At 40.1% G+C, this 22254-nt stretch overlaps 1 protein-coding gene across 12 annotated transcripts in view; it reads left to right on the forward strand.

The window, feature by feature from the left end:
* Positions 1-462: 462 nt before the first annotated feature.
* Positions 463-22254, forward strand: part of STAU2 (staufen double-stranded RNA binding protein 2) — a 309920-nt gene continuing 288128 nt past the window's right edge. For 2 of the 12 annotated variants that reach the window (XM_070382246.1, XM_070382248.1), the window contains exons 1-2: positions 1124-1200; positions 7972-8037. Coding sequence is in view for 3 of the 12 variants with exons in the window: in XM_070382255.1 (XP_070238356.1) it covers positions 8020-8037 (18 nt within the window). In the remaining 9 variants the exon portion in view is untranslated. Of the gene's footprint in view, positions 550-1054; positions 1201-1409; positions 1429-7971; positions 8038-22254 lie in introns of those variants that run through there. The other 10 variants (XM_070382247.1, XM_070382249.1, XM_070382255.1 and 7 more) reach the window with 9 other exon arrangements.

Below are 22254 nucleotides of genomic sequence, written 5' to 3' on the forward strand. Positions count from 1 at the left end.
AGAGGAACCCTGGGAATAATAATGCAAATAGATAAGTTTGTGAAACACAGTAATAATTCTATTTTTAGACGTACTTTATTACCAGATTATTTATGGTGCCATTTACTAAATGGAGTGTTGGATTTCACGGGGCTTAACTGGGTTGAAGTTATCCAGACATCAGTAACCCACATCAAAACCAGGACGAATCAAGAAGTAATTCGAGTTTTCTGGCGTTCTCGCCTCAACAATCTAGAATCTAGGGCACTATTCTAGGATGATCCTCCTCCTTTTTGGTTCGAAAGATATATCTTTTCGTGATTTTTCTGGTCGAGGAGGCTGTCTGGCCACGCTGCGGCTCTTGGAGAGCAGGTGATTACTGATCACTAGTGTTTTCTGGGCGAGACAGTTGCGCTAACCCCCTCCCCTTCCCCCGCCCCCTCCTCCTCCCAGTCTGGAAAGGTGCAGGATCCGCTAAACCGTGCATCGCACAGCGGCGGCCGGAGCAGACGCGGGATGGTAGCGCGTCCCCAGCAGAGCAAAGGGGGGCAGCGAGAAAGCCTGGGGAAGGTACGGGCGGGGAGTCGGGGTGCAGACACCGCCGGGAAAGAGCAGAGGGTCCATTGGGCGGGGGAGGCAGTGGCCGAGTTGCAGGTGTGGACGAGGCTGCCCCAGGCCCACCCTTTGCAGCCGAGGGGGCGGGGAACCGGGCCGCGGGGGCCCGGAGACTGCGGACGGGGCGCGATCACAGGGTGCTCGCTCGCCCCCGTTTTCCAAGGACCCGGGGACGGGGCCTTCGCCCGGGGGCCCGGCCTGCCGGCGCCAGCACCGCAGCGCCCGGGACGGCCGCCACTGCGGCGCACTGCCGGCCGCCAGGGGGCGGGAGCGGAGCCTCGAACAATGGCCGCGCTCGGCCGCGGGCCGGCGAGAGGAGGAAGGAGGAGGGTCGGTGCCGGGCGCGCGGCGCAGGTCCGCGGGGGTTCGGGGGCGCGCGCGCGCGCGTGCCGGGCGGGCTGGGGCGCGGGAGCGGCTGCGTCGGCGGGAGCGCGCGGCGCGGGCCCGGGAGGGCGCGGCGGGAGCGCCCGAAAGGCGGGCGGAGGCGGGGGGCGGGGAACCCGAGGGGTGGAAGCCGGCGGCGGCGGCGGCGGCGGCCGAGCGGGGTCAGTTCTCTGTAGTGTTTGCCAATGTTGGAGTCGTCTGCAAAGTGTCCCCGGCGAGAAGGTAAATACCCTCGTTGGGGGCGTCCTGGAGGCCCCGACTTCCGCCCCGCCGGGGGAGGAGACAGAGGGCGCTGGGGAGCTCTGCGGGTCCGCGGCGCGCGGCGAACCCCGAGAAGAGCGGCCCCTTGGCGGCCTCCCCTCCCCCCGCGCCTTCCCTCCCTCCTCGGGCCCTCTCGGGGCGGGAGGGGGAGGGGAGGAGGATGGCGGGGGGCAGGGAGCCGGGGAGGAGGTGAATGAATTGGGGGGGGAGCGAATGTGGAGGGGGTGGGACGACACAGGTGTCCAGAGGGGAGGAGCCGGGAGGGAGGCGAGGAGGCCGGCACGAATGGATTGAGGGGGCCAGTGGGTGAGGGGGAGCAGGGACCCGGGAGGTGGGGGTCGTAGGGGGGCCGGGGGGGTGGGAACGGCCGGAAGAGGGGACTGCGGGAGAGGCGACAGTGCGGGAGAGGGAGGGGGAGGGTCCCTGCGGAGGGGAAGGGAGGGGAGACGGGTGGGGGGGGGTCCATCCTTGGAGTGTCTGCCAAGAAGGGGCCCGGGGGGCGCGGGAGGATCGGTGGGGCGGGGCGGGGGCGCGCGGGGGGCGGGCGGTGGTGGCTATTTCTGTATAATGGGCAAGTGATGAAGACGTAAGGCTCCGAAATGGGGAAGGTAGGTGGGGCCGAGGGGGGCAAAATGTATCCTATGATACGCAAGTTGTGCCGTGGCTCCTACGAACTACTACGGTGAGAGCTCGGCACAGAGGGGTGGTTGGCAGCTAGTGACCTTGCCGAGGTGAAGGGAGTTGAGCGGAGAGACAAAGATCGGTTACAGAATCCACCCGGAGAGGACGGAGCCTCCCGTCCTCGGGGGAGAGCCGGGCACTGTGTGGATTGGGTCCAGGGGGGTGTTCCGCAGAGGCGATCGGGGAAACGCTTCAGCTGGGATCCTTCTGGAGAGGGGGCGGGGATAATGGCCTTGGGATCTGAAAGTCCCTGAAAATATGTGCAGAATTTTGCACTTGCTGAGAATTTTCTTTGGAAAGGATCTTTACTTGGGGTGACGCGTTTCCCGCACCCCCCACCACCTTCCCCAAAAGGTTTAAATCTCCTTGGGTAGAGAAGGACCATTCAATTAGCGGAACATACTAAAGGATTTTAAGTTGGGTGATTCCTGCAGAAAAGATGAGATGATCTTTTAAAGGTGTTTAACTGTTAGCTGAAAACCTTCAATTTTAATGTTTGATTTCACGATTTTGGGGAACTTTGAGCATTAATCACTTTTTCTGATGCATCCTTATGTTTTAAGGAAGCATGATGAATATTTGAAATCAAAACTGTGATGGGCACGCGGGATAATAGTAACCTTGTAGGAGAAAAGATTGCAACATTGCTCCTGGAGGCTATTTCTTCTCTGTCCTTGCGTTCTCAAGATGATTCACACATACCACGGTGTACTGAGCTGCAGTAGGAAAAAAAAATCTTGTTTAATAAAACCATCAAAATCCAGATACTCTTGTTTTGTAATTTGGCAGGTTTTTCATTTTTCAATTTGTATTTTATTGCAAACCAGAGATAACACATACCACTTGAATTGTAAATTTGCTGCATTTTGCAGCAGGCCTACATTAAATTTGTGAAACTTAAAACAAACTATGTGATGTCTACGGTTTTATCCTAATATGTTTTCAACTCAAGGCACCGGTTGCCACATTGCATTCCATGGCAGTGTAGTTTGAAATTTATTCCTGAGTGATCATTAGTTGGTAGGACATGGTTCAGATTTCTTCACCCATCACTAAAATTTTCTTTAAAAATCTGTGATTTGTATTTGTGACAATGTTGCTGTATATTCCAGGTTTGCACTGTTAACTTCAGATAGACTGCCATGTAATTTTTAAGTTACATTTTTTTATTTGGAAATAATTTCAAGTTTACAGAAAAGTACCAATAATAAGAATAATGCAAAGAGTATTCTTGTAACCTTAACTCAGAGTCACCTGTTACCATTTTACTATTTATCATTTACTTTCTTTCTGTCACACACATAATGTTTTTTTTCCTAGACCATTTGAGGATAAGTTACATACATCATAGTTCTTTACTCTGACATAATTCAGCATGGAAGACCATGTAAATTTCACATTTTAGCTTACTTGCCATGCCTGGAATGAAATTCTAGGAAGGAGAGGCTTGGTCTGGTTTTCAACAAAGAATAAGACTATCAAAAATATCTAAGCTGATTATCAGTTATTAGTATACAAACAGTATAGAAAGTGAGGTTGAGTGGTTTTTCTGTATTAGAATCAGGTTCTGAAAGTTATAATTGGCCAATGTGTTGGGTTTTTTTTTTCTCTGTAGTTAACCTCCTCTTTACATCTATTTCTGTGTCTTCTTTTCTTTTGTATACTTTGAGCACTGGATATCGGATCATTTATGTGTATAGATCATAATAAAAGTCTAGATATTGCAAAATTGAATTTTGTTTTTATTAGACTGAATAGTGGAGAAATACACACTATAATCAAATCATATCTAGATATATTCATGCCTTTTCTAGATACTCAAAATATTAGGTATGTGTATAGAATTCATAATAATTATAATTTATATTTTTGTGTCATCGATTTTGAGTAATTCCCTGAAGTTCTATATAGGATCCTTGCCATTATTGTTTTAGAGATCAGGCCCTTTGTTACAGGAATATTTTTAAGGACTTGAGTTCTTTATAATTTAACATATAATGGAGGGAAGGGGACTTTGAACCAGACAAAACTGAGTTTTAATCCTAGTGATGTGACCATGGAGGAGTGACCCAACTTCTAGAAAAACGGAGGTATCACCTACATTCCAAGGTGATGAGGATTAAAGGAGGTAATATAAATATGGCAAAATATGGCACCTGATATTTAAAATTGGTGTCTGATAACTATTTTCTTTTTTATTTGGCTGGTAGTATGTATGTGGATGTTTTCCACTGGAATGGTTCATAGAGTGAGACTTCTCTAGAATATATCATAGATTCTTTGTTGTTATTTAGTCCCTAAGTTGTGTCTGGCTCTTGCAACCCCATGGACTGTAGCCTGATAGGCTCATCTGTCCATGGGATTCTCCAGGCAAAAACACTGACGTGGGTTGCCATGCCCTCCTCCAGGGGATTGTTCCAACCCAGGGATCAAACCCAGGTCTCCTGCATTGGCAGGTGGATTCTTTACCACTAAGCCATCTGGGAAGCCTTCATAGTCTCTAGGGCACTGTTAAAATATGTACCAAATTGTTCTGTTTTTCTTACAGAAAAATAGTTATTTGTGGTACTTTTGAAAAGAAATGAAAATGAAAAACTTTTTTTAAAACACTTTTTAAGAAGCCCATGAAAATTTTAGAGTAAGAAGCTTTGAGTTGGTATTCAGTTTTGTAGTGGCTTGGAATCTAAGAATGGGAATAGTAAATGTTTTGCTTTTCATATTGTCAGATGAGACACTGAAGTGAGGGTTGCCTGTCGGTTGTGGGATAGGTGTCAATATAAGATGTTGTATAGATATAATAATTTAATAATGCCATTTTATAAAGCAGGATTTAATTGTTGAGGATTTTATAGATTTAATTTTGCACAGCTTTCAATTAATCAGATGAGCAGAATGTGATTCATAATACACCCAGCAAGTGATAATAGCAGTACATTTCAGATTCACGATGGACCTTTAATTCTTCATGAGTGGCAGGTCCCCTCCAGGTAGTGGTGCCTTGTATCCATAAACCATCCTGCCTGTTTTCACTTAGTAGCTTGGAATCTGGAACTACATGTCCTGATGTGCCTGACAGGGTATCACTGTAGGGCAATTTTGGGACACGTGAATAGGTTTCTCTAAAAGCACATAGTTGTAATTGGAATGAAAGGTAGCTAGAAACTTTTTGACAGATGAAGGGAAGGTGGATTTTATGAAGCTGTAGGCAGTATAAAATGCTCTGCATTGTATTGATATGACTTGATATTTTTATCAGATTCTTTTAAATATAGGACAGTAGATGTGGCATGTCTTTAAAGAAGAAATGAAGTTAAAGAGATGTGCTATGGTGGGCATTCCAGATTGTCTGTGGAATAGTTGAAATCTTTATATTGGTATAAATCTAATATAACTTGTTTGTGAAAAAAACTAAGTTCAGAGTTTTTATCCTGTGACTTCCCAGAGTGCTGTTACAGACTGATAGTTTCATGTTTTAATTTATACAGATCTTTATAATTGTGAAGGAAAGGCTTACAGAATTTTTAAAATTGTATCGTCAGTTTTGAGTGAATAGGTGCTTCTGTTTTTGCTTCTTCATAAAACTGCCTTTTGTATATCGGAAGATTAGAACTTCCGCTGTATTTTATTGTGCCTTTTTCTCAGGATCAGCCACCAGTGTTGCCAAACTCTAATATTGAAGAAACACAGACAGGTCTGTAGATAAGCATTGTTAACTTGTAGAGGCATACATGAAAAACAAAATGAGATTTTTTTAACTTTGGTAAATTCTTATTAAATAATGTTAAATTCTGGGAAGTAAGGGATATTAGATCACTGAGAATGCTTTTAGTAGTTAATTCATATTTTAATGTCCAAGTGAACTTTTTTCGATTAAAAAAAGAAAATTGGTTTGGTTTGTAGTTTTACATATTGGTGGTGTATTTTAACACCATTTCACTAATGCTGTACTTTTTAATGATTTTCTCTTGAATAAAATGTAAATGTTTAAGTTTCATAATTTACCACTTTCATATTCTAGCATTAATTATTTATTAATGTTGAACAGGGAATTGATTTTTTGGGGTTTGCCTAAATATACTAGTTAACATCTAAAGCATCATAGAATTATAGAACTTTAGAGTTGACCAGGACTGTATTACTTATTGCCGCATAACAAATTACACCAGAAATTAAGAATTTAAAACAGCAAATATTTATCATCCCAGTTTCTATGGGTTAGAAATCTGGGTGCAGTTTATCTGGGTGCCTGTGGCTCAAGGTCTCCTAGGAAATTGCAGGTAAGCTGTTTCTGGGGCTGTGATCTCATCTGAAAGCTTGACTAGAGGAAGATCTGCTTCTGAGTCATTCATGAGACTCTTGGCAGGACTGAGTTCTTGCAGTGTCTTGGACCAAAAGCCTCAGTTTCTTCTGGGTTGTTGGCCCAAGGTGTCCCTCAGTTCTTTGCCACGTAGGTCTGTTTACAGGACAGCTTACAACGTGGCACGGGCTTCCCACAGAGCAAACAGGTGAGAGGGAATGAGAGCAGGTGACGCGCAGGAGGGTAATGATGGTCTTTTTATAACTCAGTCTTGGAAATGGTAGTTTGTTATTGCTGCTTTCCTCTATTCATTAGAGGCTGCCTACCAGAGGACTTGCATTTACTTTTCAAAAATTAAAAAAGAAAAAAGAAAATAGAAGCAAGAGAAAGAACTCTGAAGATACACAAAGTAATTTACCAAGGCTCAAAAGGCAATCTCCTGAAGAGCTTGGATTAAAATGCAAATTCACCGGTACTCAGGCCTTGTGCTATTTCTACAACATGCAGTTCTCTTGAAAAATGTAAAAACTGACATAGATGCTGAGGTCACTATTAGATAATTGAAAACTTTCAAAGGCATTTTGAATTGACTCTAGTTTGTCATCTTGAAAAAATGGTAGTCAGAAATGTATATACATATAAACACATGTATATTCATATGGTGTCTGTATATACGTATCTCAAGAACCTTTGCTTCAGAGGGAAAGTTCAGTATTAAAATTTTTTAGTATAAAAGTTTCTACACAAGTGATTGAATTTAACTTGCTGTATATAAAAGTTGTGATAATTTTTTGGGGGGACTGTAGATAATTTTGTGTCTTAACTTCTACCATTACAAGGTCCATTTATTTATAAGTTTGGGTTTTCCTGCCCTTCTTTGCTATCTTTCTTTTTGGTCACGGGATTTGTGGGATCTTGTTTGAGCCCTGGTAGTGAAACTGTCGAACTGTGCCCCCTGCAGTGGAAGCACGGAGTCTTAACCCCTGGACTGCCAGGGAAGTCCCTGATAGCTATTTTTAAGTTACATGTAGAAGAGATTTGCCACATGAAGATAATACAGCCATCGCAAGGAGGTCAGACCCATAAGGAAACAAATCCAAATGTAAGAATGGGATGTGTCACAGTGGTGATTTTCTTTTTGAAAATGTTATATAAAACTTTAATATGCATGCAGTTTTTTGGTAATGATATTAAAGCCAGAAACAGGAAAAAACCAAAACTAGGTAGCCTTACCATGTGCTCTTTTCCACTCCACCTAAGAGAGTATGCATGTTACATCTTCAGGCTTAATTTATCTTATAGAGGATGGGAACAGAGCTGTTTAAAACCTTACTGAAGCAAGGGAAGTATATATTCAATATTAATCTGAAACTTTTAGATTGTTTTAACAGCTTCACTTTTGCTGAAATTGTTGTAGAACTCTAGAACCAGAAGAGACTTTGTTCAGCCTAGATCTGCTCCATCCAGTATGGTAGCTAGTCGACACTTGTGGTTAAGTTTAAATAACATTAAAGGAAGTTTAAAATTCACTTTCTTATTTGTTTTAGCCACATTTCAAGTGTTCAGTAGCCACATGTGGCTACCAGCTTGGACAGTGAAGATCTAGAATATGTTTATCATCATAGAAAGTTCTACGCTGATCTAGATCTGCTCCATTATATATTTGATTTTTGGTCACGAACATATGTTTAAAGTGCTAATCATTGTGATCACCAACTAAGTTGAACTTTTATTTCTTCATTTTCGTTTTCTAGTTTTTGGAGCCGTGAGGGATACAGCACTTTGGTCAATATTGTTTTAACATGCTTCAGATAAATCAGGTGAGTTTGTGTTAAGGCATGTCACTCTTATATGGTGCTTGGGCCATAAATTATAGAGCATTTTAACTCAGCTTTCCTATAACCACCACCTGACCACCAGTTTATAGAGCAGTTACATACTATATATTTGTCATAGGAAGGCTGCAGGGCAGGTTGTGTAAGAATTATAGCAATAGTCCTGAACGCTGGTAGATTTTGAGTGTTAACAGCAGAAGGTTCGTCTGTTCTTTCTGGTGTCACATCCCTCCAGGACTTGGTGTATTCAGGAGTCATGATCTAGCTTCAGTAGGTGGCAGTTCTGCAGACTGGAAGTACTTTCAGTGACAAATCTTGTGAAGTAGTTGTATCAGTGCTTTAGAAAAAGATTGCTTTTTCTGGGGTGCTGGAGAAGGCTAAAAGGAAGTGCTCTGCTAAATAAACTATAGCATATAATGCCTTGGACTCACTGTAAGAAATAGTTTTCTTAGGTCTTGGCATTTCTCCAAGAACTTTATACATTTAATCTTACCCTTTCTGAACAAAAAAGGGTATTGTATCATAACTGTAATTTTACAAAATTACTTTATTTCACATTTGCAAATCAAGAGAGGAGTAATTAATTTCACTGCAAGAAGAAATTACATTTTTTTGTGATTTGAGGGAGTAATCCATGACCTCCCCGCTAATCCCCGCTCCATGAAGTTCACCTTGCCTAAGAAATCTCCAGTTCCTCTGCCTCACGTATCATTTCTGAGTCAATGACTTTTAAGTTTATACCTCATCGAGACCTCTTTTCTGAGCTTCAGACTTAGGGAGCAGTTACCAACTTGATCTCTTAGCTTGGATATCTTTCTGCGTCTCGGACTTAATGTGTGCCTAGGAAACAGTCTAAATGCTTCAGTGAAACTAGACTCTTTTAGGTCCTAGGTTAAGCATGGTTGTTCCTGCTTTACCTCTCCCTGGCCCTCTTCTCACTCTCCCCCCACCCACCTCTTGCCCTGTGCTTGGTTCAGTTGACTCACAGGCCTGGGATGTGCTCTCATAACACCCTGCCCTTTTATTTAATGACGCTCTGACATTTGAAATTCTGTTCAAATAGGTAATGTTAATTAACATCTGTCTTCCTTGTTACTTTGTTTACTGCTAAATCCCCAGGTCCTAGAATAGTTCTTATTGTCTGTGATATTTACGTATTTGCTGGATGAGTGGGTGAATGGTGCTAGGGTTGCCACTAAAGCAGGGAGATCTCCATCCTTGTCAACAGTAACCATAATTGTGTTGTAAGTTTTGGTATTGTATGATGCTGCTTCACGCAGATGCCATTAATGTAAATCTCTCCTTTATGCAAAGTTATCTTTGATTTTTTCCTTGAATTAGGCAGTTTTCTTGTGTAGCAAATACTGCTTTCCTCAAAGACATTACTCCACAGGCTAAAGGGAAGGTACTGTGCTTAGCGCTTCCTGTGCCTTCAGGGTTGCCGTCAAGTCCCACTGGCTGCATTGATGGCGCTTTATGGGATGTGACTTACAAACGGCGCTGTAGGTGTGAAGTTCCCCCTAAGTGACTGTATGAATACCTGCTGTTAATTATATGGGTACAGTAATTCTACCATAGATAGATAGAAATTATCATTTGTTTTATGTCAGACCACGTCATTGAAAATTATGGTTTATGGATCAGTCCTAATGAGGATTTACTAACCCTCAGTGCTGCTGGTCATGTTGAACCAGGCCTTGCAGACAAAAACTAGGCAACATTCTGCATGGCCACAGCAGTTCCCTGCACCTTGGCTAGAAATTGTCCACAGGGCCAGGAGACAGACATACTTTGCTTGTAGCAAATAAGTATTTCTCAGCTCGCTTCAGGACCCTCTCTTGTTATTGATTAAGTTTTATCGTCCCAAACTGTTCAAGTCTGAGAGAAAAAACTAACCTAATTTGGAATAGTAGAAGTTATAGAGAACATTTCCTCTTTGGCCAAACCTAAAGTCACATTGAATTTTTAAACTTACAAGTGATTTTTATGTTTTGTTATTTTCATGGTGATTGCTTTCGTATTAGAGAGAGAGTTCTCAAGATAAATGTGAAAAGATATGAAAAGGCGATTGAAGCTGGCATCTTGCAGCAGTTGAGATTTTTCACTTTGTGATTTTCAGTATTATCTTTAGGATTAGTAGATAAATTTTTATTCGGGAGGTGTTTTGTTTCTTAAAATGCCTGATTAGTACTAGCAAATTATTCCATATATGTTCCTAGAACTAATTAAAAACTAGAGTATTGAATACCGAGTTACTTGGTATCCTCTTTGATATTATATTGTCTCTAGCTGACATTATTACTAAGGAACATAGGAATGTACCATGTTCTGCTGCCATAATGATACTTCTGCCTTTAAATTGTTCTTCACAATTTTACTTTCACCTTTTAAAAGTGTGTGTTCTTATGCATGTACAACTCATGCAGAAAAATTAGGTGGTATAGATATGTAAAAAGGAAAAAAAAATCACCAGTAATTCCATTATTCTTTTACAGAAGTAATCACTGCTAACATTTTGGGGTGTATACTTCTAATTTTTTTTCTATGCAGTTATATTTTTATGTGAATATGTATTATTTTAAAAAAACTGGAATTATGTAATACATAATACTCAAGTGATTTAATCCATAGTTTGAAAGTACTAAAATTTATTTAATCAAATCCTTATTGTTGGACAGATTTTGTATTATAGTTAATGCCACCATGAGTATTTTTTTATATACACCTGTGTTCCTTTGTCCATTATTTTCTTGCAATTAATTATTAGAAATGGAAATACTATTCAAAGGAATATGCAGATTTTAAAGATATTTGATGCATAAATACCAAAAATACAAAATTATATCTATTAGAAGTTTATCAGAATGCCTGTTTCCTTATTTCTGTGACAAATTTTCTGTCTCTGTCAATCTGTCTGACAAAAAGAGATATTTTAATTTGAATTTCTATGATTTGCTTACATTCTTCTGTATTTTGGCTTTTGTGAATTGCTTATGTTTTCACTGGCATCTTTATCTTTTTATTTGTAAAAATTCTTTGGATTATATCCCCTTCAGAATTTTCTAAGTTAGTCATTAGTTTATTTATTTTTTTCATTCATTCAACAAATAACTGATGGTAACCTGTGTTTCCAGCATACTGTACTAAGAGTTTGGATCTTTCTTCCTGATGTTTCATTACTAGCCCTTAGGGCTTCCTAGTGGCTCAGATGGTAAAGAATCTGCCTGCAATGCAGAAGACCCAGGTTTGATCTGTGGGTTGGGAAGATCCCCTAGAGAAGGACATGGCAACACCCTCCAATTTTCTTGCCTGGAGAATTCCATGAACAAAGGAGCCTGGTCAGCTATAGTCCATGGGGTTGGGAAGAGTCATACACGACTAAGTGACTAACACTTTTACTTTGAGGGAAAGGAAACCATTTCAACATTAAGCTGCAGCAAATATAAATTGAGAAGCCACATGTGCTGTGAAATGATACTTGAAAATTAGTGACTGAAATAGGGCAAATGTTTTCGGATTAGTTGGTGAGGCACACTTGATTGGGCAGTTTGTCTCAGGGGGTTGGGAAGTCTGTGTTAGGCAACTGTAGTATTGGGAGAGCCCAGCAGCAGGGATTTAATAGAAGTCTAAAGTGGTGATTCCTTCTAAAGAGGTTTGGTAGTTGCTGTTGGGAACGTGGAAACTAAGGGGAAGCTTTAAGGCCTGATTGAAGTGAAGTAGGAGAATAGGGAGGACAAAATAGAGTTTCAGTGCCAGAAAAGTTGAGAATCCTATAGAACAAGAGGGAGCCAGGTATTATAGAGAAAGAATAAAGTTGTATCAAGGTATACTGTAAAGTGTAAAGCCAGGGTTTGGTCATTAAGAAACAAAAGGTCTAAAGTTTAAGGGATAATGATAGTATCCCACAGGTCTGTTGTGAGGAATAATTGGGACAACAAAGGCCAGATGCTTAGCATTGGTCCTAGCACTCTTGTTACTTCTGTTAAAATTACTATGACTGGTATTGTTGCTATTGTTGCTCTGGAAATTGTTGGGAAAGGAGGGCAGATGTTTAAGTTGGTCATTAGAGTAAGTAATTGTTTGGGGGAGTGAAGCACTTGAATGTTTCTCAAGGCAGGTCAGCTGCAAGTGCTCTCTTCTTTCTTACCATATGCCCCAGAACTGTCCTTTTCACTTAAAAGCTGCTGGTACTTACTCTTAGTTATTTTTCTTCAAAGTCTGTCTTTGGAGTAGGGTCCACAGTCTGCCCATCCCTTTTTAAAGTCACAGGATGCAGTTTACAGTTAGGGGATTAAAAAAAGTAGTAATCACAGGGAGGATAAAATGTTTAAGAAAGATTTTGGCTTTCTGCCATGCTGGCGTAACAGGATTTGTCCTCTGGATAGCCAGCTTCCAAGATAGCCCCCAGTGATCTCTGCCACCCTTGTGTTAATGCTCTGCCAGGTCTGGCCAGTAGAATATGGTAGAAGTGATGGATCGTTTCCAGGGATGGGTTATAAAAGACCTTGTGGAAGACTTCCCTGGCAGCCCAGAGGACTGTGCTTCCACAGAGGGGGCACAAGGTCAGTTCCTGGTGAGAAACTAAGATCCTGCATACTGCAGAGTGTGGCCCCCAAAAGAAAAAAAGCTTCTCTTCTCTTTCTCTCTGTGTCACCCTGCATTGCTCACTCTGAGAGTAGTTAGCTGCCATGTTGTGAATAGCTCACTGGAGAGGCCCACATGGTAAGAAATTGAGGTCTCCTGCCAACAGCTAACAAGGAACGGAGGCCTTTAGCTTACATTGTGTGATTGAGCCTTCTTGGAAGCAGGTCTTCTAGCCCTTGTGAAGCTTCCACCCCAGAGACTGCTGGCCCACCACCATTTGACTGCAGCACCATGAGAGATTCTGAGCCAGAACCACTAAGCCAAGCTGGTCCTTGACTGCTGAACCTTAGAAAGTAGATTTAAAAAATGCTTATTTTTTAAGCCACTAAGTTGAGGGTAATTTGTTATGCAGCAATAATATACTCTTTCTGCTTAAAAAACTTGAAAGCATATATATGTGTGTGTGTATGTGTGTGTGTATGTATGTGTGTGTGTGTATATATATATATATATGTATATATATATGTGAACAATGGTTTTTAGACATTGGATGACAGGTAGCAACAGACTGTGGTCTCTGAGAGAATAGAAACACATGGAAGTAAGCCCTTCTATTGCAGTAGTTTGAAACAGAGCCAGAGGTTGTTTGCATGCTGCAGTAGAAGGAGGAGGAATCAAAACAGAACCAAGTTTTGTTGGGATTAGGAAACAAAGATAAGAGTTCGGGAAGGCCAGGGTGGTTAGAATTGTAGGTCGGAGTACCAGAGAGAAGGGAGCTGTGGGGAGAAGTGGCAAATATATAATCAAGAGTGCACTCAAGCATATATGCATTCTAAAGTGCTTCAGAGGGTTCTTCTTGAGTCTTTGGCTCAGTTCTGATCTGTAGATGCATGACAGGACCATATCAAAGTCAGGGAAAGAAGTACTGGAGAGTAGTAAGAAAAGAATTTCTGGAGCTCACACGAGGCTGGGAATAGTTTGTGTTTCCACTGTCTAGTTTATAAAGACCTTGTAATACATAGGGTATTGGAAAGTCTTCAGAAGACTCCAGGTGATCCCAAGTAATTTAACTGTGCACCACAACAAAGTCCAAAACTATATAGAGGAATGCCACACAATCCAGAACCTAACATATAAAATTCAGTGTTTGTCATCCAAGATTAAAATGCTGCCTCACCTTGAATAAGGGATAAAACATCTAGACAGAAGATCAGTAAGGACATAGAGGACTTGAACAGCACTATAAACTAATTAGAGCTAATGGACATATACAAAGCATTCAGCAACATCAGAATACAAATTCTTACTGAGTGCACATAAAGCATTCTCCAGGAATAGGCCATGTGTTAGGTCACAAAACAAACCTCAGTATGTTTTGAAAGATTGAAACCGTACAGAGTATCTTCTCTGGTCACAGTGGAATAAGGCTAGAAATCAATGACAGAATACAAAAAAACACACAAATATGTGGAAATTAACCAACATACTCTTATTAAACAGCCAGCAGATCAAAGGAGAAATCATAGGGTAAATAAGCAGATAATTAAAGACAAATGAAGGCTGTATATTGTCACCCGGCTCATTTAACTTATATGCAGAGTACATCATGCTAAATGCCAGGCTGGATGGAACACAAGCTAGTATCAAGATTGCCGGGAGAAATAATCAATAACCTCAGATATGCAGATAATACCACCCTAATGGCAGAGAGCAAAAAGCCACTAAAGAGCCTCTTGATGAAGGTGAAAGAGGAGAGTGAAAAAGCTGGCTTCAGAAGCATTCAAAACAATAGGATCATGATGTCCAGTCCCATCACTTCATGGCAAACAGATGGGGAAAAATGGAAACAGTGATAGACTTTATTTTATTGGGCTCCAAAATCACTGCGGACAGTGACTGCAGCCATGAAATTAAAAGACACTTGCTCCTTGGAAGAAAAGCTATGACAAATCTATACAGTGTATTAAAAATGAATGAAATCACTTTGCTGACAAAGGTCCCTATAGTCAAAGCTATGGTTTTTCCAGTAGTCATGTACGGATGTGAGAGTTTGACCATGAAGAAGGTTGAGGTGCTGAAGAATCGATGCTTTTGGACTGTGGTACTGGGCAAGACTCTTGAGAGTCCCTTGGACAACAAGGAGATCAAACGAATCAGTCCGGAAGGAAATCAACTCTGAATATTCATTGGAAAGACTGATGCTGAAGCTCCAATACTTTGACCGCCTGATGTGAAGAGCCAGCACATTGGAAAAGACCTTGATGCTGGGAAAGATTGAGGGCAGGAGGAGAAGAGAGCGACAGAGGATGAGATGGTTGGATGGCATCACTGTTTCAATAGACGTGAGTTTGAGCGAACTCCAGGAGACAGTGACGGACAGGGAAGTCTGGTGTCATGCAACCATGGGCTTGCAAAGAGTTGGATATGACTGAACGCCTGAACAACAAAGACAAATGAAAATAAAAATACAGTATACTATAACTTAGGGGAGTCAGTAAAAGCAGTGCTCAGTGGGAAATTTATAGCAGGAAACACCTACATTTAAAAAGGACAATCTCAAACAAATAACCTAACTTTTCACTTTAAGAAAACCAGAAAAAGAGTAAATTAACCCGAAGCTAGCTGAAGAAAGAAAATAAGATTAAAGTGGAGATAAAATAGAGAATGGAAAGCAGTATAAAGAATCACTGAAACTAAAAGTTGGTTCTTTGCAAAGATAACTGACAAGCTGGACTGACAAAAAGAGCAAAGATGCATATAACTAAAATGAGAAATGAAAGTGGGGACATTACCATGACCTTAAAGAGGTAAAAGAATTATTAGAGAGTACTATGGCTCATAGTGGAGAAGGCAGTGGCAACCCACTCCAGTACTCTTGCCTGGAAAATCCCATGGATGGAGGGGCCTGGTAGGCTGTAGTCCCTGGGGTCGCTAGGAGTCGGATACGACTGAGCGACTTCACTTTCACTTTTCACTTTCATGCACTGGAGAAGGAAATGGCAACCCACTCCAGTGTTCTTGCCTGGAGAATCCCAGGGATGGCAGAGCCTGGTGGGCTGCCGTCTATGGGGGTCACTCAGAGTCGGATACGACTGAAGCGACTTAGCAGCAGCATGGCTCATAGTACAGTTGTATGCCAACATATTGGATAACCTACATGAAATGGACAGATTTCTAGAAACACAGATTACCAAAACAGACTCAAGAAGAAATAAAAAATTTCAACCGACCTATTAGAAGTAAACAGATTCAGTTTTTTTTTAAATCCCTCCCAAAGAAAAGTCCAGAACCAGATGGCTTCACTAATGAATTCTACCAAACATCTAAAGAAGAATTAACACCAATCCTTCTCAGACTTTTCCAAAACATAGGAGAGAAGGGAATACTTCCTAATTCATTCTATAAAACCAGTATTACTCTGGTATCAAAGCCAAAACAAAGGCACCATGAGGAAGAAAAAACTGAAAATCAGTATTCCATATCAATATAGGTGTAAAAGTCCTCAACAAAATGCTAACAAACTAAATCCAACAATATATTTAAAGGATTGTATACCACAGCCAAGTGGGATTTACTCCAGGAATGCAAGAGTGGTTCACCATAGGAAAATCAATCAGTATAATCCACTACATTAATAGACAATGGAAACCCACACCACACACAGATAATCACCTCCTGTGTGATACAGAAAGCACTTGGTAAAATTCAACACCTATTCATAATAGAAACACTCAAAAACTAGGAATAGAGGGGCACTTCTTCAACATGATAAAGGACATTTATGGAAAACTCACAGGTAGCATCCAGTTTAATGGTGAAAGACTAAAAAGTTCTCCTTATATTCAGGAACAAGGCAAGGATGCCTGTTCTTACCACTGCTTCAGCATTGTACTGGACGTTATTGCCAGGGTAATTAGACAAGAAAAAGAAATAAAAGACATCCAAAATCTGGAAGGAAGAAATAAAACCATTTCTACTTGCAGATGACATGTGCCATGTATATAGAAAATCCCAAAGAATCTATGAGTACAAAGAAAAAAAACAGAGCTAACGAATTCAGAAAAGCTGTAGTACAAGATGATACAAAATACAGTTCTGTTTCTCTATACCAGCAGTGTAGAATCCAAAAAGGAAATTCATAAAACAGTTGCATTTATAACATCATCCAGAAGCATACAGAAATTGGAAGACCTGTACTCTGAAAACTATATAACAGTGTTGAAAGAAATTAAAGAAGACTCAAGTAAATGGAAAGATATTTTTTGTTTATGGATTAGAAGACTTAGTATTGTTAAGATGGCAGTACTATGCAAAATTGTCTGCATATTCAGTATAAAGTCTGTCAAAATTCCAGTGACCTTTTTTGCAGAACTTGAAAAACTGATCTTCAACTGCTTATAGAATTGCAGTGGGCCCAAATAGCTAAAGCAATCTTGAAAGAGGACAGAGTTGGACGGCTCCTACATACTCCATTTCAAAACATACTGTAAGTCTACAGTAATCAAAACAGTGTGGTTCTGGCGTAAGGAAGGAGGACCAATGGAATAGAATTGAGAGGCTAGAAATAAGCTATTACGTATATGACCCACTGATTTTTGACAAGATTGCCCCAAACCACACAGCGCAGGAAAGAATAACATCATCAATAAATAAGAGTTCTAAGACAACTGGATATCTGTATGCAAAAGGATAAACATGGACCCCTATCTCACACCACATACAAAAATTAACTCAAAATGGGTCAATGACATAAGAACTATAATTCTTGTAACTCAACAATAAAAAGAAACCCAACTGAAATGGGTAAAGGACTTGAATAAATAGTTCTCCAAAGAAAATATACAAATGACCAACATGAACGTGAACAAAAATACTCAGCCTCTTTAGTAATTAGGGAAATGCAAGTGAAAACCACCATGAGTATCCTTTCTTGCTCTCTAGGATGGCTGGAATCAGAGAGACCGACAATAACAAGTGTTGGTGGTGTTGTGGAGGAAGCAGAACACTTGTACTATACTGGTGGGAATGTAAAGTGTTTTATTTTCTGTAGAAAACAGTTTGGGATTTCTTTAGAGTGTTTAGCATAATATTACCATGCAATTCCACTCCTAGATATATACCCCAGAGAATTGAAAACAGTTATTCAAATATATGCACACACATGTTCATATTAACACTATTTATAATAACCAGATGGTATAAGCAGCCCAAATGGATGGATGAATGGGTAAACAAATTGTGGTGCATACACACCATAGAATATTATTTATCTGTAAGAAAAGATGACATACTGATACATGGTATAATGTGATGCTCCTCAAAACACTTTTAATAAGTGAAAGAAGTCAAACACTAGAGTCACATATTATCTGATTCCATTTACCTGAAATAGCTAGAATAAGTAAATCTATAGAGACAGAGTGCAGATTGGTGGTTGCCAGGTCCTGGGGGGTAAGGATAAAGGAGGAATCACTGGCTAGTGGGTATGGAGTTTATTTTGGTGTGATAAAAACATTTTGAAACTAGGTAGAGGTGGTGGTTGCATGACATTGTGGCTGTACTAATGCCCCTGATGTCTTCACTTTGAAATGGCTAATTTGATGGTATGTCAGTTTCATTTCTATTAAAAAATTAAAATGCTTGCAAAGAAGCATGAGAATATAACCATAACTAGGGTAAAAAAATTAATCTCTAGAAAGAGACCCAGAAATGACAAAGATGATTGATTCAGCAGACAAAACTGTAAAAAGAGTTGCTATTAATAATGCTGTCAATGTTCAGGAAGGTAGAGGAAAATAGGAAAACGATGAGAATATAAATAAAAGGTATGAGTAGACTTAAATGGGAATTCTAGCAATGAAGAATGCAATATCTGAAGTAAAAAATACTTGATGGAATTAATAGCAGACACTGTAGAAGAAAAGGTAAGTGAGCTGGAATATGTAGGGAATAGCAACTAACCAAAATGAAGCAAAGAGTGAAAAGACAGGAAAAAAGTGAACAGAGCATCTGTGAGCTATTGGATAACATCACAAGTCTAAGATAAATTAATTAGATGTTCAGGAGAAGGGAGGGGGAACAGGAAAACATTAGACCAAATAATGACTTTTCCCCTGGAGAAGGAAATGGCAACCCACTCCAGTATTCTTGCCTGGAAGATCCCATGGACTGAGGAGCCTGGTAGGCTACAGTCCATGGGGTCGCAAAGAGTCGGACACAACTGAGCGACTTCATTCACTTTTCAATGACTTTTCCATTAAATATTATGGAAAAACCCAAGCCAATTTATTGGCCAATCCAGTATAAACTTCATAACTGTGTAAAGCTCAGTGAATCTAATTTGAGAGAAACAATATTCAAATGACTGAAGATCAGTGATAGTAAAGGGAAATCTTCAAATCAGTCAGGGGGAAAAAAGACATTATATATAGAGAAAAAGAGATAAGGATGACAGTTTTTGTTGGAATGTACAAGCCAGAAAAGAGTCAAATGACATTTTAAACATACCATAAAATACTTGTTAACTTTGGATTCTGTTCCCTCTGAGAATGTTTTCTGAGAAGTTACTTGTCATACAAAAGAACTTACTACAAAACAGACTCACAGACATAGAAAACAAATTTATGGTTACCAAAGGGAAAGGTAGGGGAGGGATGAGTTAGGAGTTTGGAATTAACAGATACACGAAGCTGCTGCTGCTGCTGCTGCTAAGTCGCTTCAGTCGTGTCCGACTCTGTGTGACCCCGTAGACAGCAGCCCACTAGGCTCCCCTGTCCCTGGGATTCTCCAGGCAAGAGTACTGGAGTGGGTTGCCATTTCCTTCTCCAGTGCATGAAAGTGAAAAGTGAAAGTGAAGTCGCTCAGTCGTGTCCGACTCTTCTCGACCCCATGGACTGCAGCCTACCAGGCTCCTCCCGCCATGGGATTTTCCAGGCAAGAGTACTGGAGTGGGGTGCCATTGCCCTCTCCACGCTACTATGCTTAAAATAGATAAATAACAAGGACCTACTATATAACACAGAGAACTGTATTCTATATCTTGTAATAATCTATAATTGAAAAAGAACCTGATGAATATATGCGTATATTTTTTATATAAAACAATCACTTTGTTGTACACCCGAAATTATCAGAACATTGTAAATCAACTATACTTCAATAACAATATATTCCAGAGGAAATGAAAAAGAAGTGACTCTTTTGTTTAAAATTTTTTAATTATTATAAAATATTCAGTATATAACACAGAACTTAACATTTTAACTATTTTTAAGTTTTATTGTTATAGAGTTGTTAGGTTGTATCTGACTGTTTTGTGACCCCATGGACTGTAGTTCACCAGACTCCTCTGTCCATGGGATTTCCAGGCAAGAATACTAGAGTGGGTTACCATTCCCTTCTCCAAGGGACTTTCTCGACCTAGAAGTTGAACCTACATCTCCTACATTGGCAGGTGGATTCTTTACCACTGAGCTGGTAAAGAATGGGAAGCCCATTTTTAAGTGTATAGTGACATTAAGTACATGAACAGTGTTATGCAGCCATCACCATTATCCATCTGCAGAAATTTTGATACTCCCAAACTGAAACTCTATACCCATTAAAGCACTAATTCCCCATTCTTCAATCCATCAGCCCCTGTCAACCACCATTGGCTAATACTCTGTTCTATGTGTATATCACATTTTGTTCATCCATTCATCTGTCAATAGATATTTGGGGTGTTTCCACCTTTGGGCTCTTGTGAGTAATACTGCAGTGAGCTTGGGGGTGCAAGTGTACGTTCAGATGCCCACTTTCTGTTATTCTGGGTATATATCCAGAAGTGAAATTGCTCGAGCCTATGGTAGTTCTCTGTTTAATGACTGTTTCCCTTAGTGGCTGCACCATTTCACATTCCCACTAATAATAAACAAGAGCTTCAAGTTCCCCACATCCTCACCAGTGCTTATTTCTCTCCTTTGTTCCTTCCTTTTTCCCTCCTGCCCTCTCCTCCTTGCTAATGGCCATCGTACTAGATATGAAGTGGCATCTTAGAGTTTTTATTTGCATCTTTGATATTAGTGATGTCTAATGCCTCTTTATTTGCTTGTTGGCTTTTTGTATGTCATTCTTGATGAAATGTCTATGCAAATACCTTACCACTATAGGAAAAATTTTAAAGAATGTCCTTCAGGCAGCAGGAAAGTGCAAAAGATGAACAAAGAAAAAAGCAGAAATGGTCATTACTTGGGTAAATGTATAATCTTTTTTTATTAATCTTTTTGAAAGGTAATTTATTATTCAGAGCAAAAATATTAAACTATTGTAAGGCTTATAGCATACAAAAAAGTACAGTGCATAGTAACAGCTTGAAGGTTGAGGGAGAAATGGAAGATATTATTAAAGATTTTAATGCCCTTCATTAGGTGGTACAATATAAAGGTAGATAAGATATATGTCATAAACTCTAGCAGTTAGTAAAACAGCAAAACAAAAACTTATAGCTGATAAGCCAAAGCAGTAGATAGAATTGAATATATAAAATAATTAAGTCAACAGAAACCATGAAAAGATGAAGGGACCAAAGACCAGATGGGAAAAATATAATAATATGATAGGTTCAAACCTAGTGATATTATATAATCCCATTAAATGTAAATAGTGTTTGCTTCAGCAGCACATGTAAAATTGGAACGATACAGAGATGTACAAAGATGATACATAAATTTGTGTGGTGTTTCATATTTTTAAAAAAGTAGTGTTAAAAACCATCCTGATTTGAAGGCTGAAATTGAATTAAAAAGCAAGATCTGACCATATACTTGCCTCTAAGAAATAGTAACTGTAAACACAAATAGATTAAAATAATGGAAAAAGACATAACAGATTGACTTAGTTGAAAGAAACTTGGACTGGTTTTATTAGTATTACAATAGGTTTCAGAGCAAGAAATATTTCCTACCTGGGTTAAAGAAGATCACTTTGTAACAATAAAGGGATCAGTTAATTAAGAGGACTATTAGTGCCAAATGTTTTGTTGTTGTTGTTGCTGTTTAGTTGCTAAGTTATGTCTCACTCTTTTGCAACCCCATGGACTGTAGCCCACCAGGCTTCTGTGTCCACAGGATTTCCCAGGAAAGAGTACTGGAGTGCGTAGCCATTTCCTTCTCCAGAGAATCTTCCTGCCCCAGGGTTTGAATCCAGGTCTCCGGCATTGGCAGGCAGATTCTTTGTCACTGAGCCACTGGCAGCTAGTAATAGAATTTCAAAACAAACGAAGCAAAAACTAATAGAAATTCAAGGAAACACTCACAATTATGGTCAGAGATTTCAGTGATCCCTCTCAATAACTGATGTAATAAATTGACAGAAAAAAAAGTTTCAAAGATGTAGTTGACTTGAATAACACTGTCAACCAACTTGACCTGGCTGCGTTTACAAACCACTTTATACAAGAAGGTCAGGATACCCATTCGTTCACAAGTTCATACCAAACATTTACCAAGATAGACTGTATTTTGGGCCATAAAACAAATCTCAATAATTCAGAAGGAATCAACTCCTAAAATGAACCTTCTCAGATAACAGTGCAGTTGAATTAGAAATTATTAATAGAAATATCCTTGGAAAATCTAC

This window comes from Bos mutus, chromosome 14 (genome assembly GCF_027580195.1).
Source record: "Bos mutus isolate GX-2022 chromosome 14, NWIPB_WYAK_1.1, whole genome shotgun sequence".
Classification (NCBI taxonomy): Eukaryota; Metazoa; Chordata; class Mammalia; order Artiodactyla; family Bovidae; genus Bos; species Bos mutus.